This window comes from Prionailurus viverrinus, chromosome D4, assembly GCF_022837055.1.
Source record: "Prionailurus viverrinus isolate Anna chromosome D4, UM_Priviv_1.0, whole genome shotgun sequence".
Lineage (NCBI taxonomy): Eukaryota > Metazoa > Chordata > Mammalia > Carnivora > Felidae > Prionailurus > Prionailurus viverrinus.
This window is the reverse complement of record NC_062573.1, coordinates 76660063-76682270: the sequence shown is the minus strand read 5'-3', so window position 1 is coordinate 76682270 and position 22208 is coordinate 76660063. Positions and strand designations below refer to the sequence as shown.

At 43.8% G+C, this 22208-nt stretch overlaps 2 protein-coding genes across 3 annotated transcripts in view; both read left to right on the top strand.

The window, feature by feature from the left end:
* The window catches only part of PIP5K1B (phosphatidylinositol-4-phosphate 5-kinase type 1 beta), a 314990-nt gene that overhangs the window by 77111 nt on the left and 215671 nt on the right, over window positions 1-22208 (top strand). The window lies entirely within an intron of this gene.
* Window positions 4126-8077, top strand: PABIR1 (PP2A Aalpha (PPP2R1A) and B55A (PPP2R2A) interacting phosphatase regulator 1). Its single transcript, XM_047829495.1, has one exon. The coding sequence runs from the start codon at window positions 4550-4552 to the stop codon at window positions 5411-5413; it is 864 nt and encodes a 287-aa protein (XP_047685451.1). The 5' UTR covers window positions 4126-4549; the 3' UTR covers window positions 5414-8077.

The window sequence follows — 22208 nt, the reverse complement described above, 5'->3', positions numbered from 1 at the left end:
CTGGCATTATTCATTTGCAGCGGGCTGAATTGCATTTTATGGCGGCTGTTTTCTCTCATTTATCCCTTTGAGAGGAAGCAGTAACTAAATATATTAAACACTGCTTGGAGTCCTCAGCACTGAGCATTTTAATTCTATCAAGAGTGTATCAGCATATGATTGAAAAAGAATGGAAACTTAGGGCTTCAGTTTCTCAGTTCACCTAATCGTTAGTTCAGTAGATCAACCTGTGTGGTCTGGAGGGCACTTTAATAATAATGTCGATAAAAGAAAACAAATTGTCCAAGTAAGTACTCAGAATCAGTGTAAAAAAGGGGTGCGTGGGTAGCTCAGTCAGTTGAGCACGTGACTTTGGCTCAGGTCATGATCTTGCAGTTCTTGAGTTCGAGCCCCGCTTCAGGCTGTATGCTCACAGCTCAGAGCCTGGAGCCTGCTTTGGATTCTGTGTCTCCCTCTCTCTCTGCTCCTCCCCCACTCATGCTCTGTCTCTCTCTCAAAAATAGATAAACGTTATCTTTTCTGTGTAGAAAAGGCTGCTAAGCTGGAGTTTCAAATAATAGAACTTTCTTCCATTTCAATGGAGCTGTGCTAGGCCGTTCAGTCATTCATCATTCATTCACACAGGGATTCACAACTCCTTCTTGAGTCCGACGTACTAGGCCCTGTTCTAGGTACTAGGCATACAGCAGGAAATAAAGCAAAGGCCTTGTTTTTGTGGTTGTGGAGCTGATCTTCTCGAGGACAAGAGGCAAGAAAACTATATATGCAAATATGTCATTTGGCGCTCTAGAGGAAAATACAGACCACGTAAGGGGTATGGGCATGAGTGTAGGTTTGGTGTTGGGCGCCGCTGTTGCCTTTTATAAGGGATGAGAGGCTTTCCCTAAAGCCTCTCAATGACATTTGTGCTGCGACCTGAAGGGATTGACGTCCACTGGAAGAAGAGTAAGCCAGGAGGAGTGGGGAGCCTGCCTAGTGGGCCGAAAGACAGTAAGGGACCTCTGCAGTTGGAGGAAAGGCAGTGAGGGGGGCAGTATTTGGAGGCGGGGTCAGAGGGACAGCAGAGACCCACTGATCACATAGAGTTCTACAGACCGTTGTAAGGACATTGGCTTTTTCTCTGAATGAGAACTCACTGAAGGGTTCTCTTCAAGTCTTCCCTTGAGGATTACCTTGAACACTGGTTGGAGAACGGACTATAGAGACAGGGATGGGAACAAAGAAATGAGTAAAGATAGCTGGTAAGTGTATTCAGGCAGGAGCCAAAGGGCACAGGTGTTTGATTTTGTGCACTTACCACCATCTCTTTGCTTTACTGGTAAAGATCATTGTACTTGTCCAGACAAGGATGAACACAGTGTTGGCACATTTGAGCCACGTTAGTAATACTTTAATAATACGCAAATTAGCAATATGCCGTGGCTCTTGGGAAGTTCTGCCGTTAATGCTTTTTTCTATTTATCCAATAGCAGTGTCCTTCTGAAAGGTCTTCCTCTGGTCTCTCCTGTTTTTATTTAGTGTTGTACCATTCTTTGAGCCACTCACGCTCAAACTTGTCACCTGTGACGTCTCTCTCCATAGTCTCCAAACACAGGGGGTCAGATATTGTTGTTACCTGCCTGCCTTTCAAACCCATATCCTGTTTCTGCTTGAATTCAACTTGAGTTTAGACCCTCCTTTTCATCTCACAGCTGGCCATCAGATTCCGCTTGTCCACTCCGTGGAAAGGGTAGCAAAAACAATGCAGGGTTTGAAGCGGCATCTTGATTCAGATTGGGCCATCTTGGTTCTTCCACGTACCTCTTGGGCATTTTGCAATTTTTGAACCTCAGTTGTCCCTCTACAGAATGAGCATAACAGTGTCTAATTGGTAGGATCGCAGTGAGGATTACGGGGGACTGTGGACTGTTGAGAGTGCCCGGCAGGTCCGAGGAGTGGATTCTTTCCGCTTCCATCCTTCCAGCTGGCTCCATCCTTCAGCTTCCTGGCAGGGCCCAAAGCGTAGGTCTCATTGTCTTTCCTCTTGCCAGAAACTTTCGTGGTTTCCTTTTGCCTCACAGGTTAAATATGGGCCCTTTTGCCTGGCATTCAGAGCCCCAGTTCTCTCCCCATGACTTCCGTTTCCAACTTTGCCCCCATTACGGTTCTTCTCCGTGTATTTCATGTAGAGCAAATTCACCATTTTTATTATCATGCTGTCACTTCTGTATGAGAACATCTTCACTCTGTTACCCTGTCTTGGGTCCTGTTGTCTTCACAGAGCTCACAATTGGAAATGGCTTGTCTCAGTCCTAAAACATCACTGCACTTGGAGGAGTCAGTGTGGTACCCCAGCTCTGGAGCCAGAAAAGCCAGATGCTTCTGTGTACTGTCATCCTGGGGATGTTGCCTAATTTCTGCATCTCGATTACCCTTGCAAAATGAGGACAATAATACCTCCTTGCTAGGGTTGTGGTGAGGACTAAGCAAGGGACTACATGTGAAGCAGTTTGAATAGTGTCTGACACTTGGGAAGCTTAAATCAGTTTCTATACAATTACAGGCATGAATAGCCAACATTATTGTATCATTAGGACCTGTATGTTATAGGGAACTCAAAAGCGTTTTGAGATACAGTGGAGAAAGAGGCATGGACTAGGAACCAGCAGACCTGGTTCTAGTACTGGTTCCCATTATGAAATAAGCTGTGTGATGGCTAGTATGTCACTTAGCCTCTCTGGACCTTACATTCTTCCACCGCAGAAAGAGAAGGATGAACAAAAATCTCTAAGCTTCCTTTCAGTTCAGATAGCCACACGGATATCTGATAGCCACCTGCAATTCAAATCGACTAAAACGGAACTCTTAATTTCCACTTTTTGAAACACACTCCCTCCTTATCTCCGTAAATGAATGATACTACCATCTATCAGTGTAAGAAGCCTGTGGGTTGCCTTTGAATTGTCTGTTCCTTTCATCATCTACATCTAATCTATCAGCCTGTCCTTTTGGTTCTACTTCCAAAACGGATCTTGGTTCCATCCCTCCGCTGCCTTTCTGCTTCCACTCTTGCCCTCTTTCAGCCTCGTTCCCACCGAGCCAAAGCGATATTTAAAACCTCCACCAGATAATATCACTCTTCTGCTTTAAAGTCCCCGGTGGCTTTTCATTGTACTTAGGATGAGATCCAAACTCTTGTATGTCCTCCCACCACTCTCCCTCTTGTGCTTCAGCTGCCGTTTTCTCTTTTCCTGCCAGCTCCCCAAACTCACGTCTGCCTTGGGCTTTGCTGCTTTCTGTGCTTAGAATATTCATCCCCCAGATGTGGACGCAACTTGTTTCTTGGATTTAGATCTCCGCTCTAATTGCCCCCCTCCCGCTAGTGCCTTATCACACCATCCTGTGTTTTCCTGAGGTTTACCACTATCTGAAAATAGCTTATTTATCTCTCTCTGTCTTCGGTAGAAATGAAACGCCTTCATAGTAGGGCCTTTTTCCTAGCAGTGCCTCGTACATAGTAAGAATGCAAAATAAAAATACATGAAGGAATAAGTATAAACCCATTTTTAAGGAGCTATCACAGTTCATATTAAGCGGGGGATTGTGTTTGTAGTTTTCCAGTGTGAAGACTTGCCCTTCGTTTAATCTCTCCTACTGAATGAAGATTACTGGGCACACATGCTTGTGCTAGAAATAGGACCGTGAAACAGTGTAACGACACATTGGTTTCTTCCCCTGATCTCAGTGGCTCTCCAATTTACCATTCTCTCCATCTCCTCTCCCACACCAACACCTTACTGCAAATACCATCTTCTGTGGCCTAGAGGACTGCCTCCCCTCCGGTCTTTTTCCTGTAGGTTCTAATCTCCCAACCATCCGGACTGCAGACAGCAGCCGGCGAGCTTTGCAGTTGCCGTACCCTTGCTTGAAATTTGAAAACCGAAGTTTTCCATTGTTCTCGGGATAAAGGCCAGAATCCGCCCTGGTCCGCTACGTCCTACAGGACGGCCCTCAGTCTCCACCGCAGCCCACGCTCCCTCCCTCCCCTCCTGGTTCCCGCCTGCCACCAAGCTGGTACCGCTTCCTGGACGGGTTCACTACCCAGCACCCATGTTGTCTCCTTCGGAACTCAGGATATTGTCCCTTCCTCGGGGAAGCCCTCCCTGGTGAGGCCAAGCTCCACTCCCCCTCATGCAGCCCCCTATCATCGACGACGTCTCTTTCAGTGCTCTGGTTTTATAAGCGCACACTCTGCAATACGGTAGCCTTGTAAACACGCGTAGCCGCGAGCTCGCAGCTCAATAGCTAATTGCGGAAGAAACGTACTGAATAGTCGCCCGGCCGGTCCTCGCCCCTCCCCCTAGGGCTGCGCTGAGGCTGTTACGCATTAAGCAGGCGCCGCGGGGAGAGGAATCTCACCGCGCCTGCGCGAAAGGGCACGCATGCGCAAAAGAACGAGCCCGCTGACAGATTTGCGGCGGCAGCGGCGGCGGCGGCGGCCCTGGCCCTGGACTGCGGGGAATGGGAGTCCTAGGTCTCTGAGCGCCGCCCCCGCCTCCCTGCCCCCGACATGGCTCAGGAGAAGATGGAGCTAGACCTGGAGCTGCCTCCGGGTACTGGCGGGAGCCCGGCGGAGGGCGGCGGCACTAGCGCCGGCGGGGGCCTCAGGAGGTCTAACAGCGCCCCCCTGATTCACGGCCTCAGTGACACTTCGCCGGTGTTCCAGGCCGAGGCGCCGAGCGCCAGGCGGAACAGCACAACGTTCCCGAACCGCCACGGCCTGCTGCTGCCGGCCTCCCCCGTCCGCATGCACAGCAGCCGCTTGCACCAGATCAAACAGGAGGAAGGCATGGACTTGATCAACCGAGAGACGGTCCACGAGCGCGAGGTGCAGAACGCAATGCAGATAAGCCACTCCTGGGAGGAAAGTTTCAGCCTGAGTGACAACGATGTGGAGAAGTCCGCCTCCCCGAAGCGCATCGATTTCATTCCGGTGTCACCAGCACCGTCACCCACCCGGGGGATTGGGAAGCAGTGTTTCTCACCATCCTTGCAAAGTTTTGTGAGTAGCAATGGATTGCCTCCAAGTCCTATTCCCAGCCCAACGACTCGATTTACTACCCGGAGAAGCCAGAGTCCCATCAACTGCATTAGACCAAGCGTTCTTGGACCATTGAAAAGAAAATGTGAAATGGAAACTGAGTATCAGCCAAAGAGATTTTTCCAGGGCATCACCAACATGCTTTCTTCTGACGTTGCACAGCTGTCAGATCCCGGTGTGTGTGTATCTTCTGATACCCTTGATGGAAACAGTAGCAGTGCCGGATCTTCTTGTAACTCACCAGCGAAAGTCAGCACTACCACCGACTCTCCTGTGTCGCCTGCCCAAGCGGCCTCTCCATTTATTCCAGTAGATGAACTTTCATCTAAGTGATTCACCCACCCATCTGAGACTCGGGGTGTGTTTTTTTTTTTTTTTTGCAATGGAGAGAAAAATCAAGTTGGAGCAAGCACTGAACTTTGTCAATTAATTTGAGGCTCTTTCCTATCTGACCCTTTTCCTTTTTTTGGAATTTCCTGAAATGTTGTTATTCTAGAGAACTTTTATGTCAGGTTCCTGCGGGATGCCCTTGAATTCAGTGTAGTAATATTTTCAGACGTTTTCCCAATAAGTGTGTTGAAGCATACGTCTTTATGCTGCTAATATGTTTAAATACATATGTTATCCCTTGATTTTTTAAAATAATTGAGAGCTCTATTTATTTATGGGATTACTAAGTTCTGATGCAAATATAAATGTTGAATTAATCAGCATAGTAAACTGATGTTTTAGAATTCCATATTTCATGCCCACACTAATTTTTAGTATTACTTTTCAGTGATTGCTGATTTCTATTTGAAGAATAACTTACGTATTTACAGCAGTTTTTTAAAAAGAATGTTAGTTATAACACATCAACCCAGTGGTTGTCTCTTTTACCCAGGAGTCCTTGGATATTTAATTTTCTGGGTACATAAGTGGCTGGGAGGGGGAATGATGCGCAAAATATAAAAGCTTGCAACAAGTCTTTTAAAATTATATAATAGTAAACATTTAAGAAAAGCATTTTCTAATGAAATTTTAATGGAAATTCTAATTAGTCATGCAAATATCGCTACAGAAAAGTTAAAAAAATTTTTTTTTTTTTTTTTTTTTAAGACCAGAAAGTGCATTCTCTCGGGTATAATCCTGAAGTGACACGGGCCAGTGCCTTGCAGTCTCAGCCCACTGTACATAGACTGAGACCAGGTTCTTTTACCACTGCAAACTTAAAAGTTTTTCAAACATAGAAAATGTGGGAAGCTCTGTTGGACTTCACCAGGGCCCCCAGGCAGATAAAAGTCTCTCACTGATTGACACGCTTTAAAATATCCAATTGTGCCTCAGTGAAAATCCTTTCCACCAAGGAGCCAGAGCAGCTTTTGGCCACCTTTCTGTCCTGCCCATCTGCCACCTTCGGGGTTTTCCCTGGCTCAGGAGGGAAGCAGCTGTTTCCTTGCCAACAGGTCCTTCCCCCCCACCTCCCAACGAACTAGGGCATCATCGGTTAGACAGAGGTACAGTGTAACTTGGATTTCTGACAGTGAGCAACCACAGAACCGTGGAGTCATGTCAGGAACCTCTAGTTAAAGCTGTAGCTGGAGTCGACTGCTTTGGGATTGCCGATTGATTCAGGGTCAGTGATGTGCAAGAGAAAAATCAGTGGAGGGTCACGTAGGTAAATCATTGCTTAACTTAGGTTTCGTTTAGGTAGAGTTCTGAAATGTTCTTTTCCTTGCCTTGTTACAACTAAGACAAAATACGGAAATATTTAATAACAAGCGTTTCTATATTATACTTCCTATATCTCCCTTTACTGGATAGATAGAAAGAATGGCAGCAAAAGGGGAAGGGAAAAAAATAAAAGAGAGACCAATACAAAAAGCTCCGACTTTCTTTAAGTGAACTGCTTACAGAGACTTTTAACGATTGTGTGGAATTTTTACAGCTATGAGAATAAATGGAACTGGTCAACTTTTGAAAGTTGCCTTAAGAATTCAGTGAAATTATGTCAAGGGTAAGATTGTTTATATAGGCTTAAAATTCTCTGTTCTGGGTAATAGTTCACATGCTTCAGGCTTGACCTTGTTCCTCAAATTCAAACCTATATATCCAGCTTCCTGTTGGGTACCTTAACCTGCTTCCAGAGCTACTTTAACCTCAGCATCTCCAAAACAGAATTTATCATCTTCTCATTGAACCTGTTCTTGAATTACCTAAATTGATGTCCTCACTCTCTGATTTTCTAAACTAGAAACCATGAGAAGCATTTTTGACTTTCCCTTTTTCCTGTCACATCCAGCTTAATCACTTAAGTTCTGTCTACTGAAATGAATCTCCAGCCTCTCCTCTTCCCTATTTCTTTTGCCTCTGATTGAGCTTATGTTCCAGCCTAAGGCGGTCTCCTCACCCATTGTCTCACCTTCCTTTTGACCCAGTCTCCACACGGCCTCTGAAGTGATCTTTGTCCAGTAGAAAACTTGCTTTGTTTTCACCTTCCTGCTTGAAAACTTCCTTTGCTTCCCCATTTCCCACAGTTTAGGGAATGCTTTCTCTAGCCTGGCATGTAATAAGGTCCTTCATGAACTGGCCATCCTGGAAAACCACTGTACAACCCTGCTTGTCCTATCCCAATACACATCCTTCCATCTCACTCTGCAAACACTAGACTACTTGATGGTCCTTAGATATGCCATGTACTTTCATGTGTTCGTGCCTTTGGATGGATTGTTCCTTCTCTTTAAAATGTCATTCCTATCCTTTTCCGCCAGGCAAATGCTTTGGTTCTTTTTATTGCCTGTTAATTTTAACCATGAAAGAATGTATACCTGCTGATTATAAAAATATTTAAACAATGCAGTTATCTGTGGAGTAAAAAAATGAAAGTCTGCCATTTACTATGTAAGATTCATCTTCCCTTCCCCTAGGTAATTTCTGTTAATTCAGTATATATTGTACAAGGTGTTTTACTCCTCATTTCCACGTATATATGTATATAAATTCAGGAAACCAACATGTCATTGGCCTCTCTTTTCCTTTCTTTCCTCCTGTCTTCACCAAGTCTTAACTGATTTTCTCTTCCAGAATCTGTCACCTTACTTTTTTCTAAACTGCCACCCTGACCTAGGCTTCCATCATTTTCCTCTTAGACTTCCCAAGTAGCCTCCTAATTCCCACTTGTCCCTACACCACTCACTCTGGTTGGCTATCCATTCGTTCTCCATACAGCAAGCAACTACAGTAATCCTTTTAAAATTGCACATGTGATCCTTCCATCCCCTAGCTTAAAGCTTTTCATTTGCTTCCTGGTGTACCAAATTGTATTGATTCTGGCCTAGGAGGCCCTAAGGGATCTGACCCTTGGTGCTCTGTCCCCTTGTTTTCTGTACCCCATTCTCACTGGCCTGCTTTCTTGTTAAAGACAGCATCTTCTCTGCTTTTTTATGGTCCTTTTGCCAGATTGTTTTTCCTGAAAGTATAGGGAAACCTTTATTTCTCTAAGCTTATTTTTCTATATGGTTGGTAAATTTTAAATCAGATGTAGCTCTAAGAGTTTATAGAGACCATTTACATGATCACATTCTTGTTCGTAACGTTAGTCATTACTTTGTAAAATGTGAGGACTTAGCTCATGTAAGAATTATCCTTCAAAGAAACATGTTTAAGGTATTAGTATTGCTGTGCTATCAACTTTGTGCTCGAAGTCCCAAAGCACCTATCAACATTTAGTTAAAGTTCAGTCTTATGTAAGAAACGTCTGTGGTATAGTTCCCTTTATTATATTTGTGAAAAACAATGAAAATGGAAAAAATAATGAACGGTCACCAAATACGCAGATGTTGGGTGTCACAACCTTTAAACATACTTAAAAGATTGCTTATAATCAAGAATAATCTGTATCGCGTTGCGTTCCACTGATTCACATTTATTACATTAGGTCAACAGGTCACACTCCTACAGCAAGAGACCACACTTAGATATTTGGCAGTAAGGTCGGAGAAAGTGTCAAGGCTTATAAGGGAAACAGAATTAGGGATATTTTTTTTTTTTTGTATAGCCATGTTTATAGAAGAGTAGGAAACGTTTGAAGATCCAAGAGAGAGGTGGGAGACGGGAATAGTTGCCAGAACAACAAACCAAGGAAGATGTAACTTCTATTTCCTGAGTAGCATCAGTGAATAGAAGAAGGGGTTGGCCTGAGAAAGGAGGTCTGAAGACAGAAAGGAGAGCAGAAAGGCTAGGCAAAGATACCAGTACCTGCCAAATTGATTTGCTATTGCAGAAGTTTATGGGTGGGGAGGAAGGTGTCTGAAAAGTAGAAAGAACTTGTATCTGATTGCTTCTTTTTTTTCCAGTTATCAAGTAGTCTAGGATATTCAGGGGCGGGCGGGAGTAGATTCAGAAGCTTGAGCAAAGGAAAGATTTAATGTTGCCTCTGTGAAATTCCATAAAGCAGTGACTTAAGGTCAAGAGGAAGGTTTATGAGGCCACATTGGATGGCTGGTTGCAGTTGGATGGCAGGTGCAAAAGAAATGGATTGGATTGACCTAGGTTTGGGCATTGGTTAAGTAGATCTGGGTTGAGTCCAGTGTTTGACGCAATTAAAGCTTCTGCTAAAAGTGTAACTGAATTGCTGGCCGGGGCCTTGAGGATGGTAAGAGAAGTCAGCAGTGGGTGATGGATGAGGCCCCTCTCTTCACGGCCTCGCTTACCATCAGCCATGGCAGTGCACACAGAGAATCGGACCTCACTGCACAACTCTCGCTTCAGCTTCGCCCGTATTTTTCACGGCTCATTTTGTTGTGTTAGAGAATCGATCCTAAATCAGCAAGGCTTGAGTTGCACTTACAAAAATAAATAAATAAACAATTTAAGTCACATTGCTCACTGTAGCCAGGCCAGTTCTTTATTCCTCCCCTAACTTGGCATCCAAGTAGAAAACTTTCTTAAAAGCTGAAATCACACACACACACACACACACACACACACACACACACACAATTGTATATAAGGTACTTGCTATGTGGCAGGCACTATTCTAGGTACCAAACAAATCTATTTCATTTACTCCTTATCACTATCATCTGAGATAAATGCTGTTATCCTCGTTTTATAAATGAGGGAGAGAGGTTAGTGCTCAGGTTTCTAAATGTGGGAGGTAGGCAGCGTATAGTCGCGGTTAAGAGCACAGGCTGTGGAGCCCAGTGGCGGTGGTGAGGATTAAATGGGTGCGTATATCTAAAGTGGAGCAGTGCTGGGCAGTTTCTTTAGAAGTGTCAGCTGTCATTATCCCCGTGGCTGTGGTGGTTGTCCTGATTGTCATCTAGAGAGGATGTGCCAAGGAAGCTTTTCTTGATCTCCCTGGCCTGGGGAAACTCCTGCATTCACACCGGTAACAGTATGCTCTCTATTCAGGGCATCCCATCCTTTTATGAGCTGAGTGTTTTCCATGTTGGAGAGTCTTTCTTGTAACCACCATGTTCCTTTGTAACTCTCACCGTTCAATTCAAGGCTGTGGCTCTGGAAAAGGCAGAACAAGCCTTATCTCTCTTTTTTAGGCGATAGCCCTTCCTTGACGGATCAGAAACACTGATCCTCTGTAATTACCTTCTCTTGCTTCTGCATTTGAGAAATCTTGAGCAGTTTTTTTCAGTGTATTGCCCACCCCTGGGAAATAGGGCTAGCATCCTTTACAGCGAAGATTTTCGCAAGATTGGGATCCCTTCAGTACTGCTTGCCTTCCCCAGTGGGAAAATGGAAGATGGCCTGCTAACATGAACCATTGCCTGTAATGATAATTAATAAGAATTAGCACTCATTTATTGAGTGCTAAATTGAGCCCCTAGACACTATTTCCAGTGCTTTGTATGTATGTTTCATACAAGAGATGAGAAAAACAAGTACATTTTCTCAAGCCTATATTCTTTCGTTTTTTTTTTTTTTTCCTTTTGAATTTAGGTCTTTTTTTTTGTTTTTGTCTTACATACAGAATTTTTCCTTACTTGAGATAAAGCACGTTTCCAGCTGGCTAGCGCTGCCCCTTGTATGTTGAATCAAATGATATGTTGATGTAAAATGATGGCGTTAGACGTTGTTATCATAGTCGAGGACGCTCAGAATTGTTTTCTTTAGTAATAGTTAAAAGTAAATTAGTATAGAAAGAAATTAGGATTTACATATTTCTTAACTGATTTGCTATTTGAAATAGGAAACCCCAAACAAAATAAATTTTAGACTGTTTCCTTAAACACACACACACACACACACACACATATTTGTATATACACTCTCTCATATATATATATGCTTTGTTATATTTGAATTATACAGTATCTTTGGTTGTCCTTAGATTATCATTTAGGTCAACAAAACCAAGACCATTTTGATGTCCCCCCCCCCCCCCCCATTAGCCCTGTAGGTTAGAAATGTGTATTTTTTCCTTGTGTAAATTGAAATATAATTAACATACAGTGCTTTAGTAGTTTCAGGGACACAATATAACGATTCAACCATTCTATATATCAGTGCTCTTCGAGATTAGCGTGCTCTTAATCCCTTTTACCTGTTTCACCCATCCCCCACCCACCGCCTTCCTGGGAGCCACCAGTTTGTTCTTTGTATTTAAGAGTCTGGTTTTTGTGTTGGCTTCTTCGTGTGTCTTCTTTCTTAAATAACACATAGGAGTGAAATCATATGTTATTTGTCTCTGGCTTATTTCACTTAGTCTTATACCCTCTAGGTCCATCCATGTTGTTGCAAATGCAAGATCTCCTTCATTTTTATGGCGGAGTCATATTCCATTGTACATACCACATCGCCCTCACCCGTTCTTCTGTCGACGGATACTTGAGGTGTTTCCACCTCTTGACTTTTGTAAATAATGCGGCAATAAACACGGGGGTACGTATATTCTTTTGAATTCGTGTTTTTGTTTTCTTGGGGCAGCTACACAGTAGGGGAAACCCTGGATTATAATTCTCATTTAAAATTTTTGAGGAACTTCCATACTCTTTTCCACAGTGACTGCACCAGTTTGCATTCCCAGCAACAGCGCTCACGGGTTCCTGTTTCTCCACATCCTCACCGACATGATTTCTTGTCTTTTTGAGTGGAGCCATTCTGTTGAGGTGATACCTCCTCATGGTGTTGGTTTACTCTTCCCTGATAATTAGTGATGTTGAGCATCTTTTCACGTGTCTGTTGGCCATCTCTATGTCAGCTTGGGGAAGATATCTATTCAGGTCCTTTGCCCATTTTTAAATCCGATTGTATGTTATTTTGGTGTCGCGTTGTATGAGTTCTTTATATATTTTGGATATTAACCCTTACCAGATACATCATTTGCAAACCACAAAACTCCCAGAAGGCCCCATAGGCAGTGATCTCTTTGACATGGGCCATAGGAACATTTTTATGTGTCTCCTCAGGCAAGAGAAACAAAAGCAAAAATAAACTGGCAGGACCATACCAAAATAAAGTTTTTTGCACAGCAAAGGAAGCTGTCAACAAAATGACGAGGCAACCTACTGAATGGGGGAAAATGTATCTTTTTTTAGGGGAAAAGTAAGCAGGATTCAAAGGAGGATCCAAAACCTTTTATTGCCTAATAACAAGCTTGCCTTCTTTCTCTACAAGAATTCTCCCCAGAGGGCAGACATTTAAATTCAGAACAATTGAGCAATCTCTGAGAAACTTTATTATTTTTTTTTAACTTCACCTCATAGAAAATCAGTGCTGAATGAAAGGACCCCAAAAGGAAAACTTGCCTTTCAATACATTTTCGAATTTGTGCTTAGACTTCACATTTCGTGGTGACATGTCCCTACGTTAGACATTTTGAATTTTTTTAACGTTTATTCATTTTTGAGAGAGAGAGACAAAGCATGATCGGGGGAGGGGCAGAAAGAGAGGAAGAGACAGAATCCGAAGCAGGCTCCAGGCTCTGAGCTGCCAGCACAGAGCCCCAGGTGGGGCTCGAACTCACAAACCGTGAGATCGTGACCTGAGCTTAAGTCAGATGCTTAACCCACTGAGCCATCCAGGCGCCCCTCTTTATTTTTTTTAATGTTTATTTATTTTTGAGAGAGAGAGAGAGATTGAGAGCCAGGGAGGTGCAGACAGAGGAAGAGATGTAAAATCCAAAGCAGGCTGCAGCCTCTGAGCTGTCAGCATAGAGCCCCATGCGGGGCTTGAACTCAAACCGCGAGATCAGACCTGAGCCGAGGTCGGATGCTTAGCCAAGTGAGCCACCCAGGCGCCCCTAAACATTTTGAAATAAACCATTGAAAGGCATAGTTTGTTCTAAAGGATTAGTTGTCATTTTAGAAGTTCAGCAAATTTTTTTTTTTTTAATGTTTATTTACGTTTGAGAGAGAGAAAGAGCATGCTTGTGCGAGCAGGGGATGGGACAGAGAGAGACAGAGACAGAATCCAAAGCAGGCTCCAGGCTCTGAGCTGTCAGCATAGAGCCCGATGTGGGGCTCGAACTCAGGAGCAGTGAGTTCATGGCCCGAGCTGGAGTTGGATGCTCCACCGGCCAAGCCACTTGGGTGTCCCAGAAGTTCAACAAATCTCTGAAAACACTTCCGAAGTGACTTTTAGTCCTGTAGCTTGATTGTGAAGATAATTTTGTAACAGAGAATATAGACCGATAACATCAAATACTCAAGTTTTGTGTATGTCCAGCCTAACGCACACAACACATGCACACATTCACGTGTTCGGAAGCACACACACCTGACCTACTTTATGACCCTTGATCTGTGTGCCTGGAGCCGTATTTAGCTTTCTTCCCATTTTAGATTACCTCTTGTTTCCCCCTCCTATTTCCAAGTGCTACCCTACAAGAGAAGTAACCTCTCTGTGCCTGAAATCAAGTTCTCTTTTATGGACGTCCGCAAGAAGTGCTTAGGGAGATGGAAAATCCCTCCTTAACAAAAAACCTAGGACTGAAACCAGAAAACAGAGAACCTCATTGCGTTTATGGACCTGCGAAAGTTCGGCTCTGTATCAGTGCCAGGGATGTTCTGGGTTGTTTCCAGTTGCCTACAATGGTCTTCCAAGCCAAACTAACATCTAGGGCTTGGCTCACAAAGGCATGTTGTGAAAGAAGACGATTGAGAAAGATCTTTTGTGCCTTCTGAAAGTAGAGTGGTTGGTTGAGGTAACCGTTCCTGTGATTCGGGCGGTCCCTCCCCCTCGCTTTAAGGAGAAGGAACAGTTTTGCTGTTGGAGTGCCGGGAGGATGACGGGAATTCTAGAATGCCAGGTGGCCGTTGAGCGTTGGTATCTTCCGAACGGGAAAATGGGGAATATTCGGGAAGGAGTGCAAGTGAAAGGTGGTGGATGGGTTGGGTATTTCTGTTGGCACGTGAGCCCTCTCTTGGACTCTTGCGAGCTCCTTGTTGACCGGAGAGCGACCTTCACGGTGGTTTTCTTCGTGGACCTTTGTTGAGTCTTTGCTCCACTCCTTTGGGGATTTGGAGTTGAATCAGGATCTGGTTTATGAATTTTTTCGAGCATCTTTCTTGAATGTTCTCTTCTTTTGAGTCTTCTGGGGAAAAAGAAAAAAATAGTAAATGCTAATAATACGAATGATCCTTGTCAGGTTTCTTTGAGTCAAGAATTACAGTTCTTGGGGCTCCTGGGTGGCTCGGTCAGTTACGCGTCCAACTTTGGCTCAGGTCATGATCTCGCGGTTCGTGGGTTCGAGCCCCGCGTCGGGCTCTGTGCTGACAGCTTGGAACCTGGAGCCTGCTTCGGATTCTGTGTCTCCCTGTCTCCCTCTCTCTTGGCCCCTCCCCCACTCACACTCTGTCTCTCTCTCAAAAATAAATAAACGTTAAAAAAAAAAAAGAGTCACACTTCTTGCTGCGCTTTACCGTGCCAATTTCTACTGGGTTTCTAACTCTGAATTAAAATTCTATACCTATCTATATAGTCTTCCTCAAGGCCCCATTTTACCACACTGCTTGCTACGAGGTATTTCTGAAATGCAGCATGAAATGCTACCCTCCAACTACAGGATTAAATCAAATTATGCAGCGGGAGTTAAATCAAATTATGCAGCGGGAGTGTAAGAAGACCTCCCCACCTCCATGTATCTCCTGAATTCCAGGACTCTAGCTACACTGAGCTTGCCTGAGGCCCCCCGGGGCTTCGCGTTCCCATCTGCTGCCTGTGTTGTGGCAAGCTGTGTCCTCTGCTGAAAGTGGCTCTTACTCCCTTCTTCCTCTACAGTCTGTACCAACCTTCTCTCATTAACCCCTTCAAAACTTAGTCCAAGAGGTACATGTTCCGGAAAGCCTTCCCTGATGGCCCCCGCCTCTCCAGCCCTGGTCAGTGAGATGGCTTTCTTCTCTGATCCTTTTCTACCTGGTGTTTCCTTCTGTGAAGTCCATTAACAGGTTGCCTCGTATTTGTGTGGTTTCTTGTCTCTCTGCCATGTGCATAAACAAAGCCTCAGCCTTTTATTTTTGTCCTTACTGCCTGTGCAGAGCACATTATAGTTGCTGAAACTTACATTGAATGGATGATTATTGGATGGATAATTGGATGAACGAATGGTACAGACTATTTTTAAGGAATCCGGCCGTGTGGCTGAACTCTTTATAGTTTGCTAAGAGACTAGAAATTCACTTTTTGAGCGCTTTTGACTTGAGCACCTATCACGTGCTTCACGCTGGCTAGCCTCTTAGAACACATCAGTGGACGAAACAGAGACTCAGGCCCCTGTAGAGCACATGTTCTGTTTACATTCTAACAGGATAGAGGGAAAGGTGACCACAAACATAGTAAGTACATAATATATAGAGTGAGGAGCAGTACGGAGGTCAGGGCGGCTGGAGAAGAGTTACTGAAGGGAAGGATAGTCGGAGGGGCTTAGAGAGGTGCACAGGAGGAGGGATTGTTGCAAACGTACGTGATGTAGGGTCTCGTGCACCGTGGAAAAACATTGGCTTTGATTATGAGAGATGGAGAGCCGTTGTGGAACTTGGTGCACACAATTGACATGATCTGTCCTAAGTTTTTTTTTTTAAGTATGAAATTTATTGTCAAATTTGTTTCCATATTGGAAGCAGGGCTCATCCCAACAGGTGCCCTCCTCAATGTCCATCACCCACCCTCCCCTCCCTCCCACCCCCCATCAATCCTCAGTTTATTCTCAGAGTTTAAGAGTCTCTTATGGATTGGCTCCCTCCCTATTTTTTTTCCTCCCCCTCCCCCATGGTCTTCTGTTAAGTTTCTCAGGATCCACATAAAAGGACCACACTTGCTGGGTTGACAGTAGGCTCTGAGAGGCAGGCGTAGAAGCAGGGGCACCTGTCAGGAGGCTTTCTGACAGTCCAATAAGAGATAGTGATGGCTTGGTTGAAGGTGGTCGCATTGGAGGTGGGGAGAAGTGGTTAAACTCTATATTTTGAAGGTAGAGCCAACAGATTTGAGATGGTCACATGATAATTCCAAGGTTAGGGGCCTGAGGAACCGGGGGAATAGAGCAGCCATCATCGCCTGAGATGTGGAAATCTATGAGTGCAGTCAGATTTTTTTTTTTTTTTGGCTGGGTTTGTGGACCTAGGGGGCATCAGTTCCTCCATTTTGGATGTTAGGCACATGATCCTTTTTAGACATTCAAGTGGAGATATCAGGTGAGCAGTGAGATACCTGAGTCTGCAGTTCATGAGAGGGGGCTGGGTTGGAAATACACACTTGGGAGTCCTCTGCCTGTGGAAGGTGTTTAAAATCAAGAGCACCCTTGAGATCCCTAAGGGTCAGTCACATGGAAGGCAGCTATGCTCACCACTGTGCCACCAACGCAAGGGTCAGTCACATGACTGTGTGCCAAGAATGGAAGAGTAAGAAATGAACCTTGGAGCACTCTGTGACGTTAAGAGGTCAGGAAGAGGAATGAGAAGGAGCAACCAGGGAGGTAGGAAGGCGAAGACAGTATGGTGTCCTGGAAACTTGGGTGAAGAAAAGTGTGAAAGGTGATGGAGCCGTCTGGGACGCCCATCGCAGCTGATCTGACAAGGAAGACTGATGGCCGAGTGCCGATTTGGTAACATGTATATTACGGGCGGCCTCCCAAAGAGTCCTTGCCTTGGAGTGGTGGTGTAGAAGCCCCATCAGAGTAGCAGGTGCCAAATTGGAGTGAACCACATGGCTCAAGAAAGAGATCGGATCCTTGAGGATAAAGACGAGCCAAAGTAAGGGTCATCCTTCCTCTCTTTCTTATTGGGAAACTGTTTTTAAGCGTTTCCCAGGAAGTGTCTTTACCTATATATACGATTATAGTCTGGGGGGAAGAAAACAAGGCCAAGTCACAATTTCTTGACTTGTTGGTTGTGCATTATTGTGAGGGGGGGAAAGATCTGTAAATGTTTTGACCCCACACGTGACTAAACTGCAAAAGCTAAAGGCTTAACTGATTGGCTTCCTTCATGGATTCGTCAGATTTCGTTTTATTCCCTTGTCGCCTCTTTTTGGTGGCTTTTTTCCACTTAGAAACTGAAATTGAGTTCCACACCCGTGACACAATTACTTCTGTGAGTTTGGCCCAGTTTCTTAACCCAGAGACATGTTCCTCTTCAGTGAGTGCTGTTATTTATTTATTTATTTATTTTTAAGTAGTTCATCGTCCTCTTAGATTTTATTCAGGGACCGATTTTTTTTTTCTTACTCCTTTTCAAAATTCTTGCCGAACGGTGGGAGAGGAACAGCGCCAGTAATGAATGATAAGGAAGAAAGAATGCCTTCCTCACGTGGAATGGCTTAGACCTCATTCTAAGTATAAAATACTGTCAAATTCGTTCTGGTGGGTTGGGCGGCGTGTCCCGATCCTTCATAAAAGAGGACTCAGGGGGGCGCCTGGGTGGCGCAGTCAGTTAAGCGTCCGACTTCAGCCAGGTCACGATCTCGCAGTCCGGGAGTTTGAGCCCCGCGTCGGGCTCTGGGCTGATGATGGCTCAGAGCCCGGAGCCTGTTTCCGATTCTGTGTCTCCCTCTCTCTCTGCCCCTCCCCCGTTCATGCTCTGTCTCTCTCTGTCCCAAAAATAAATAAACGTTGAAAAAAAATTAAAAAAAAAAAAAAAGAGGACTCAGGGACGTCCAAGCCTTATTTGTATCCGGGACGGAACAGTGCCTGCTCTGGGGTCCGCTCTGTCCTGATACTGCGTTTCTGTCTTTGGAGACTCCAGTCAAGTACTGCTCATTCCGTGGGGCTGCCTCTGCTTCTCCGGGCTCTCGGTAGTCTGGGTTTCCTCCGAGTCACCTTACTGCCTACTGCCTGGGGCTCTTTGTTTTCAGCCTATGTTTGGGGGTGGGGGTGGGGGGGTCCTAAGGTAATGGTTCCACAGCACAGTTTCTGCAGACTGGTAGAACTGCATTCCAGACCTAGCCTTCCCACTTCCCAGCTCTGTGATTTTCCGCAAACTGCTTAATCTCTGTGCGTCTTAGTCTGCTGGCCTGTTAAATGGGAATAGCCCCTAGCTCAAAAGTAGTTAGGATTAGAGGGATTATAAAGCATGTAAAATTATTTACCTGGAAACTGGTAGCTTGGATGAGGGGCAACCTGAAGAGTATGTATCATATGTGAAATAATCCCCTATCTTGATGGCATATTTCCTGGAAGAAAGGGACACTGGCTTATGTATCTTTCCTCACACCAATGCTTATCCTTAGGAAGAACTCAGTAAGTGTTTATTATTGGTGGTCGTTGGTGAAACCGGGGATGTGTGCTCACGGAAAACTGCGATATGCGTGTCATAATGTATTTGATTATTGCATCCTGGTGAGTACTTCAGGATTTTGGATATCTTCTAGACTAAAATCCATACGGTGCACAGTCTTCAGGAGTGATGTTACAAATTTTATGGTACATGAAGTCGATAAGCTTTCCTTCTGGTTTCCCAAACACTCATGAAAATGCTGAGTTTCTTCCTTCTTGACATTTCCCAGCCTAGAATAAAGAAATGTGCTTTAACTTTGACACAGTCTATGAAATTCTGTATAATTAGACGAGGAGCTTAGATGACTTTTAAGTAAACTTTTTTAAGCCATGTATTTCAATACTGTGAAAGAAGACTAAAGGCAAGTATCCACATAGGCTAAAATACACACACACACCTACTTTCTAACGATAAAGCAATATAGGTTCCTTTTACAAGCTTTAGAAAATTCCAACAAGCAAAAAAAAGTACACTTCACTGAGACGCCCCTGTGTATACTCCCATGTGGATTATTCTGCGCTTTTTCTGTGATTGGAAATGCGTATGTAATTTTCGCCCCTAAATGGCATCATACTGTATACTCAGCCCCATAAATTCTGCTATTTCTCATGTAATATACAATTAAGTTTTGTCCACTCTAGAAACTTTTTTTTCCAAGTCAGTTTTGAATGATTTATTTAACAGTCATGTTTGGAGCTTATGTGTGTGACTGGAAAAGGAAAAAAAGTGTAGTTCTCAGAAAATAAGTGTTGCAGATTTTTTTTTTCATGAATCTGCAACAGCCTTTTTCTCATTTGATCCAGACTAGAGAGGTATGGCAGTGTTGTCAGGAAAATGTTGCTTTTTATCTCCTACACTAGAATGATCCGTAATTCGGGGCTAGTCAGGTCACCAGTAGGTGGGTTGTTATGCTTCTGTCATTTCCGTGGAAGAAAGACTGAAACATAAGAGTGGGTGGTGGTTGGTGAAGGAGGCCAGTGTTAAATAGGTATCTACCCCACACACTTACAGCCACCACTGTTTCCATCTTTCATAGTTCTGGCAACCTTAGATCCTAATTTTCTAAGTTATTCCAGATACCACGTATCACCTCCAGCGGCCCATTGAAGCATCTCAGAAATCTTGACGTTGAAACTAGTATAGTTCTGTTTCATGCACTTAGAGATGACAAATGACAAAATTCCTTCATGAAGTTATGTATTTTTTGATATGATTCTTTTTTTTATTATGAAATTTATTGTCAAATTGGTTTCCATACGACACCCAGTCCTCAGCCCAACAGGTGCCCTCCTCAATGCCCATCACCCACCCACCCCACCCTCCCACCCCCCATCAACCCTCAGTTTGTTCTCAGTTTTTAGGAGTCTCTTATGTTTTGGCTCCCTCCCTCTCAAACCATTGTATGAAGTTATATTTTTAAGTATTAGGGTTATAAAATGTGGTCACCAAATTTATAGGTGTTCAGAGAAGGAATAGTAGAGGTGACTTAATCATTCATTTTACAATAATGTCTGATGAATACCTACAATGTAGCTGGCCCTGTGCTAGAAGCTGGTGTTACAAAGAAGGATGGGCAGGGGCGCCTGGGTGGCGCAGTCGGTTAAGCGTCCGACTTCAGCCAGGTCACGATCTCGCGGTCCGGGAGTTCGAGCCCCGCGTCAGGCTCTGGGCTGATGGCTCGGAGCCTGGAGCCTGTTTCCGATTCTGTGTCTCCCTCTCTCTCTGCCCCTCCCCCGTTCATGCTCGGTCTCTCTCTGTCCCAAAAATAAATGAAGGTTGAAAAAAAAAATTAAAAAAAAAAAAACAATTCTTGGGGCACCATGGGTGGCTCAGTCGGTTAAGCCTCCGACTTCGGCTCAGGTCGTGATCTCCCACTTTGTGAGTTCGAGCCCCGTGTCGGGCTCTGTGCTGACAGCTCAGAGCCCGGAGCCTGCTTCGGATTCTGTGTCTCCCTCTCTCTCTGCCCCTCCCCCACTCACACTCTGTGTCTGTCTCCTTCAAAAATAAATAAACATTAAAAACAATTTAAAACAACTCTTGAGTTTAAAATTTTTATTTACTATTCTCATGTTTTCTTACTTCTTTGTGTCTGGTTTAAAAAAAAAACAAACCCTGATTGTTTATTGGTGTATTCCTTTTTACAAATTTATTAAATCATTGGATCCTAAAAAAGTAAATGAAACAGACGTGCCTTAGTAAGGTGTTCTTGTAACTACCTCCCATCTCAGTGACATGCTTTTTTTTTTCTGCCTTGGATTTAATAGGTTAGAATTATGATGGCAGATTCCAGGAGATAGAAGGATAGACTAGACAAAGAATATGTAGTTTAAATTATTTACTAAATTTTTCATTCTCTTAGTACTACTCCGAACCACGGTCAAGATTGCTGTGTATATCTGTTGATCTCAGCATTGGAAGAGCCTCATGGGCTCTACATTCTGAGATTTGAAACAAAGTACATTTACAGCAGAAATGAACCAGAGGTTTAGACTAAATAGATACATTGTAAGAGAGCCATAATGACCTTATTTAAATATTTTCCACATTAAAGAAGGCATATAGTCCTATGATGTTACTGCCATAATTTTTTTAATAAATGAATTTGCATTCATAATTTTTTTTTAATTGTCCATGGAGTGCTACGTACCAGCCAATGGGAATACTTGAAGAAAATAATCTTTTGGAGTCCGGATTTGAATTAAACTTCCTCCAAGGATAATGATTTATTTATTAATTTTGAGCTTGTTTTATAATCAAGGATTTTTAAAAATTTTCTTAGGATTTATTTATTTTAGAGAGTGAGTGAGTGCACAAGCAGGGGAGAAGCGGAGAGAGAGAATATCTTAAGTAGGCTCCACACTCAGCATGGAGCCCTACAGTGAGACCATGACCTGGGCTGAAATCCAGAGTCAACATTTAACCAAGTGAGCCATCCAGGCACCCTAGCAAGGATTTTTTTTTTTTAAGTTTAAGAAGCTTAACTAACAAAAGTTTGGAGAGTAATAAATAGGGTGTATTTCTAATATGGTTGTCACATTGTTCACTGGGTAAATATTTCTTGAGCACCTACTATGGGCCAGATCCTGAGCTGTCATTAACAATTTTATGTCTTGTTTCTAAGAGACGCATTAATCCCTTGGCTTCATGGAGTTTATATTATTGTGAGGGGAAATAGACATCCTCCCTTACCCAGCAGAAAGAGAGACTCACATACAGATAGCGAAATCATTTACATGCCAATGACAATAAAGGTTGGGAAGGAAATACACAAGGGGCTGAGAATTTGAATGGTAGAGAAGCAGTTTGGGAGAGGGTGAAGGGAAGGACAGCATGAGGTGAGGTTGAAAAGCAAGGTCGGCAGAAGCTCTTACAGGGTTTTAGAGGCCAAGGTGAGCAGTTGAAATTTTATTCCGAATGCAGTG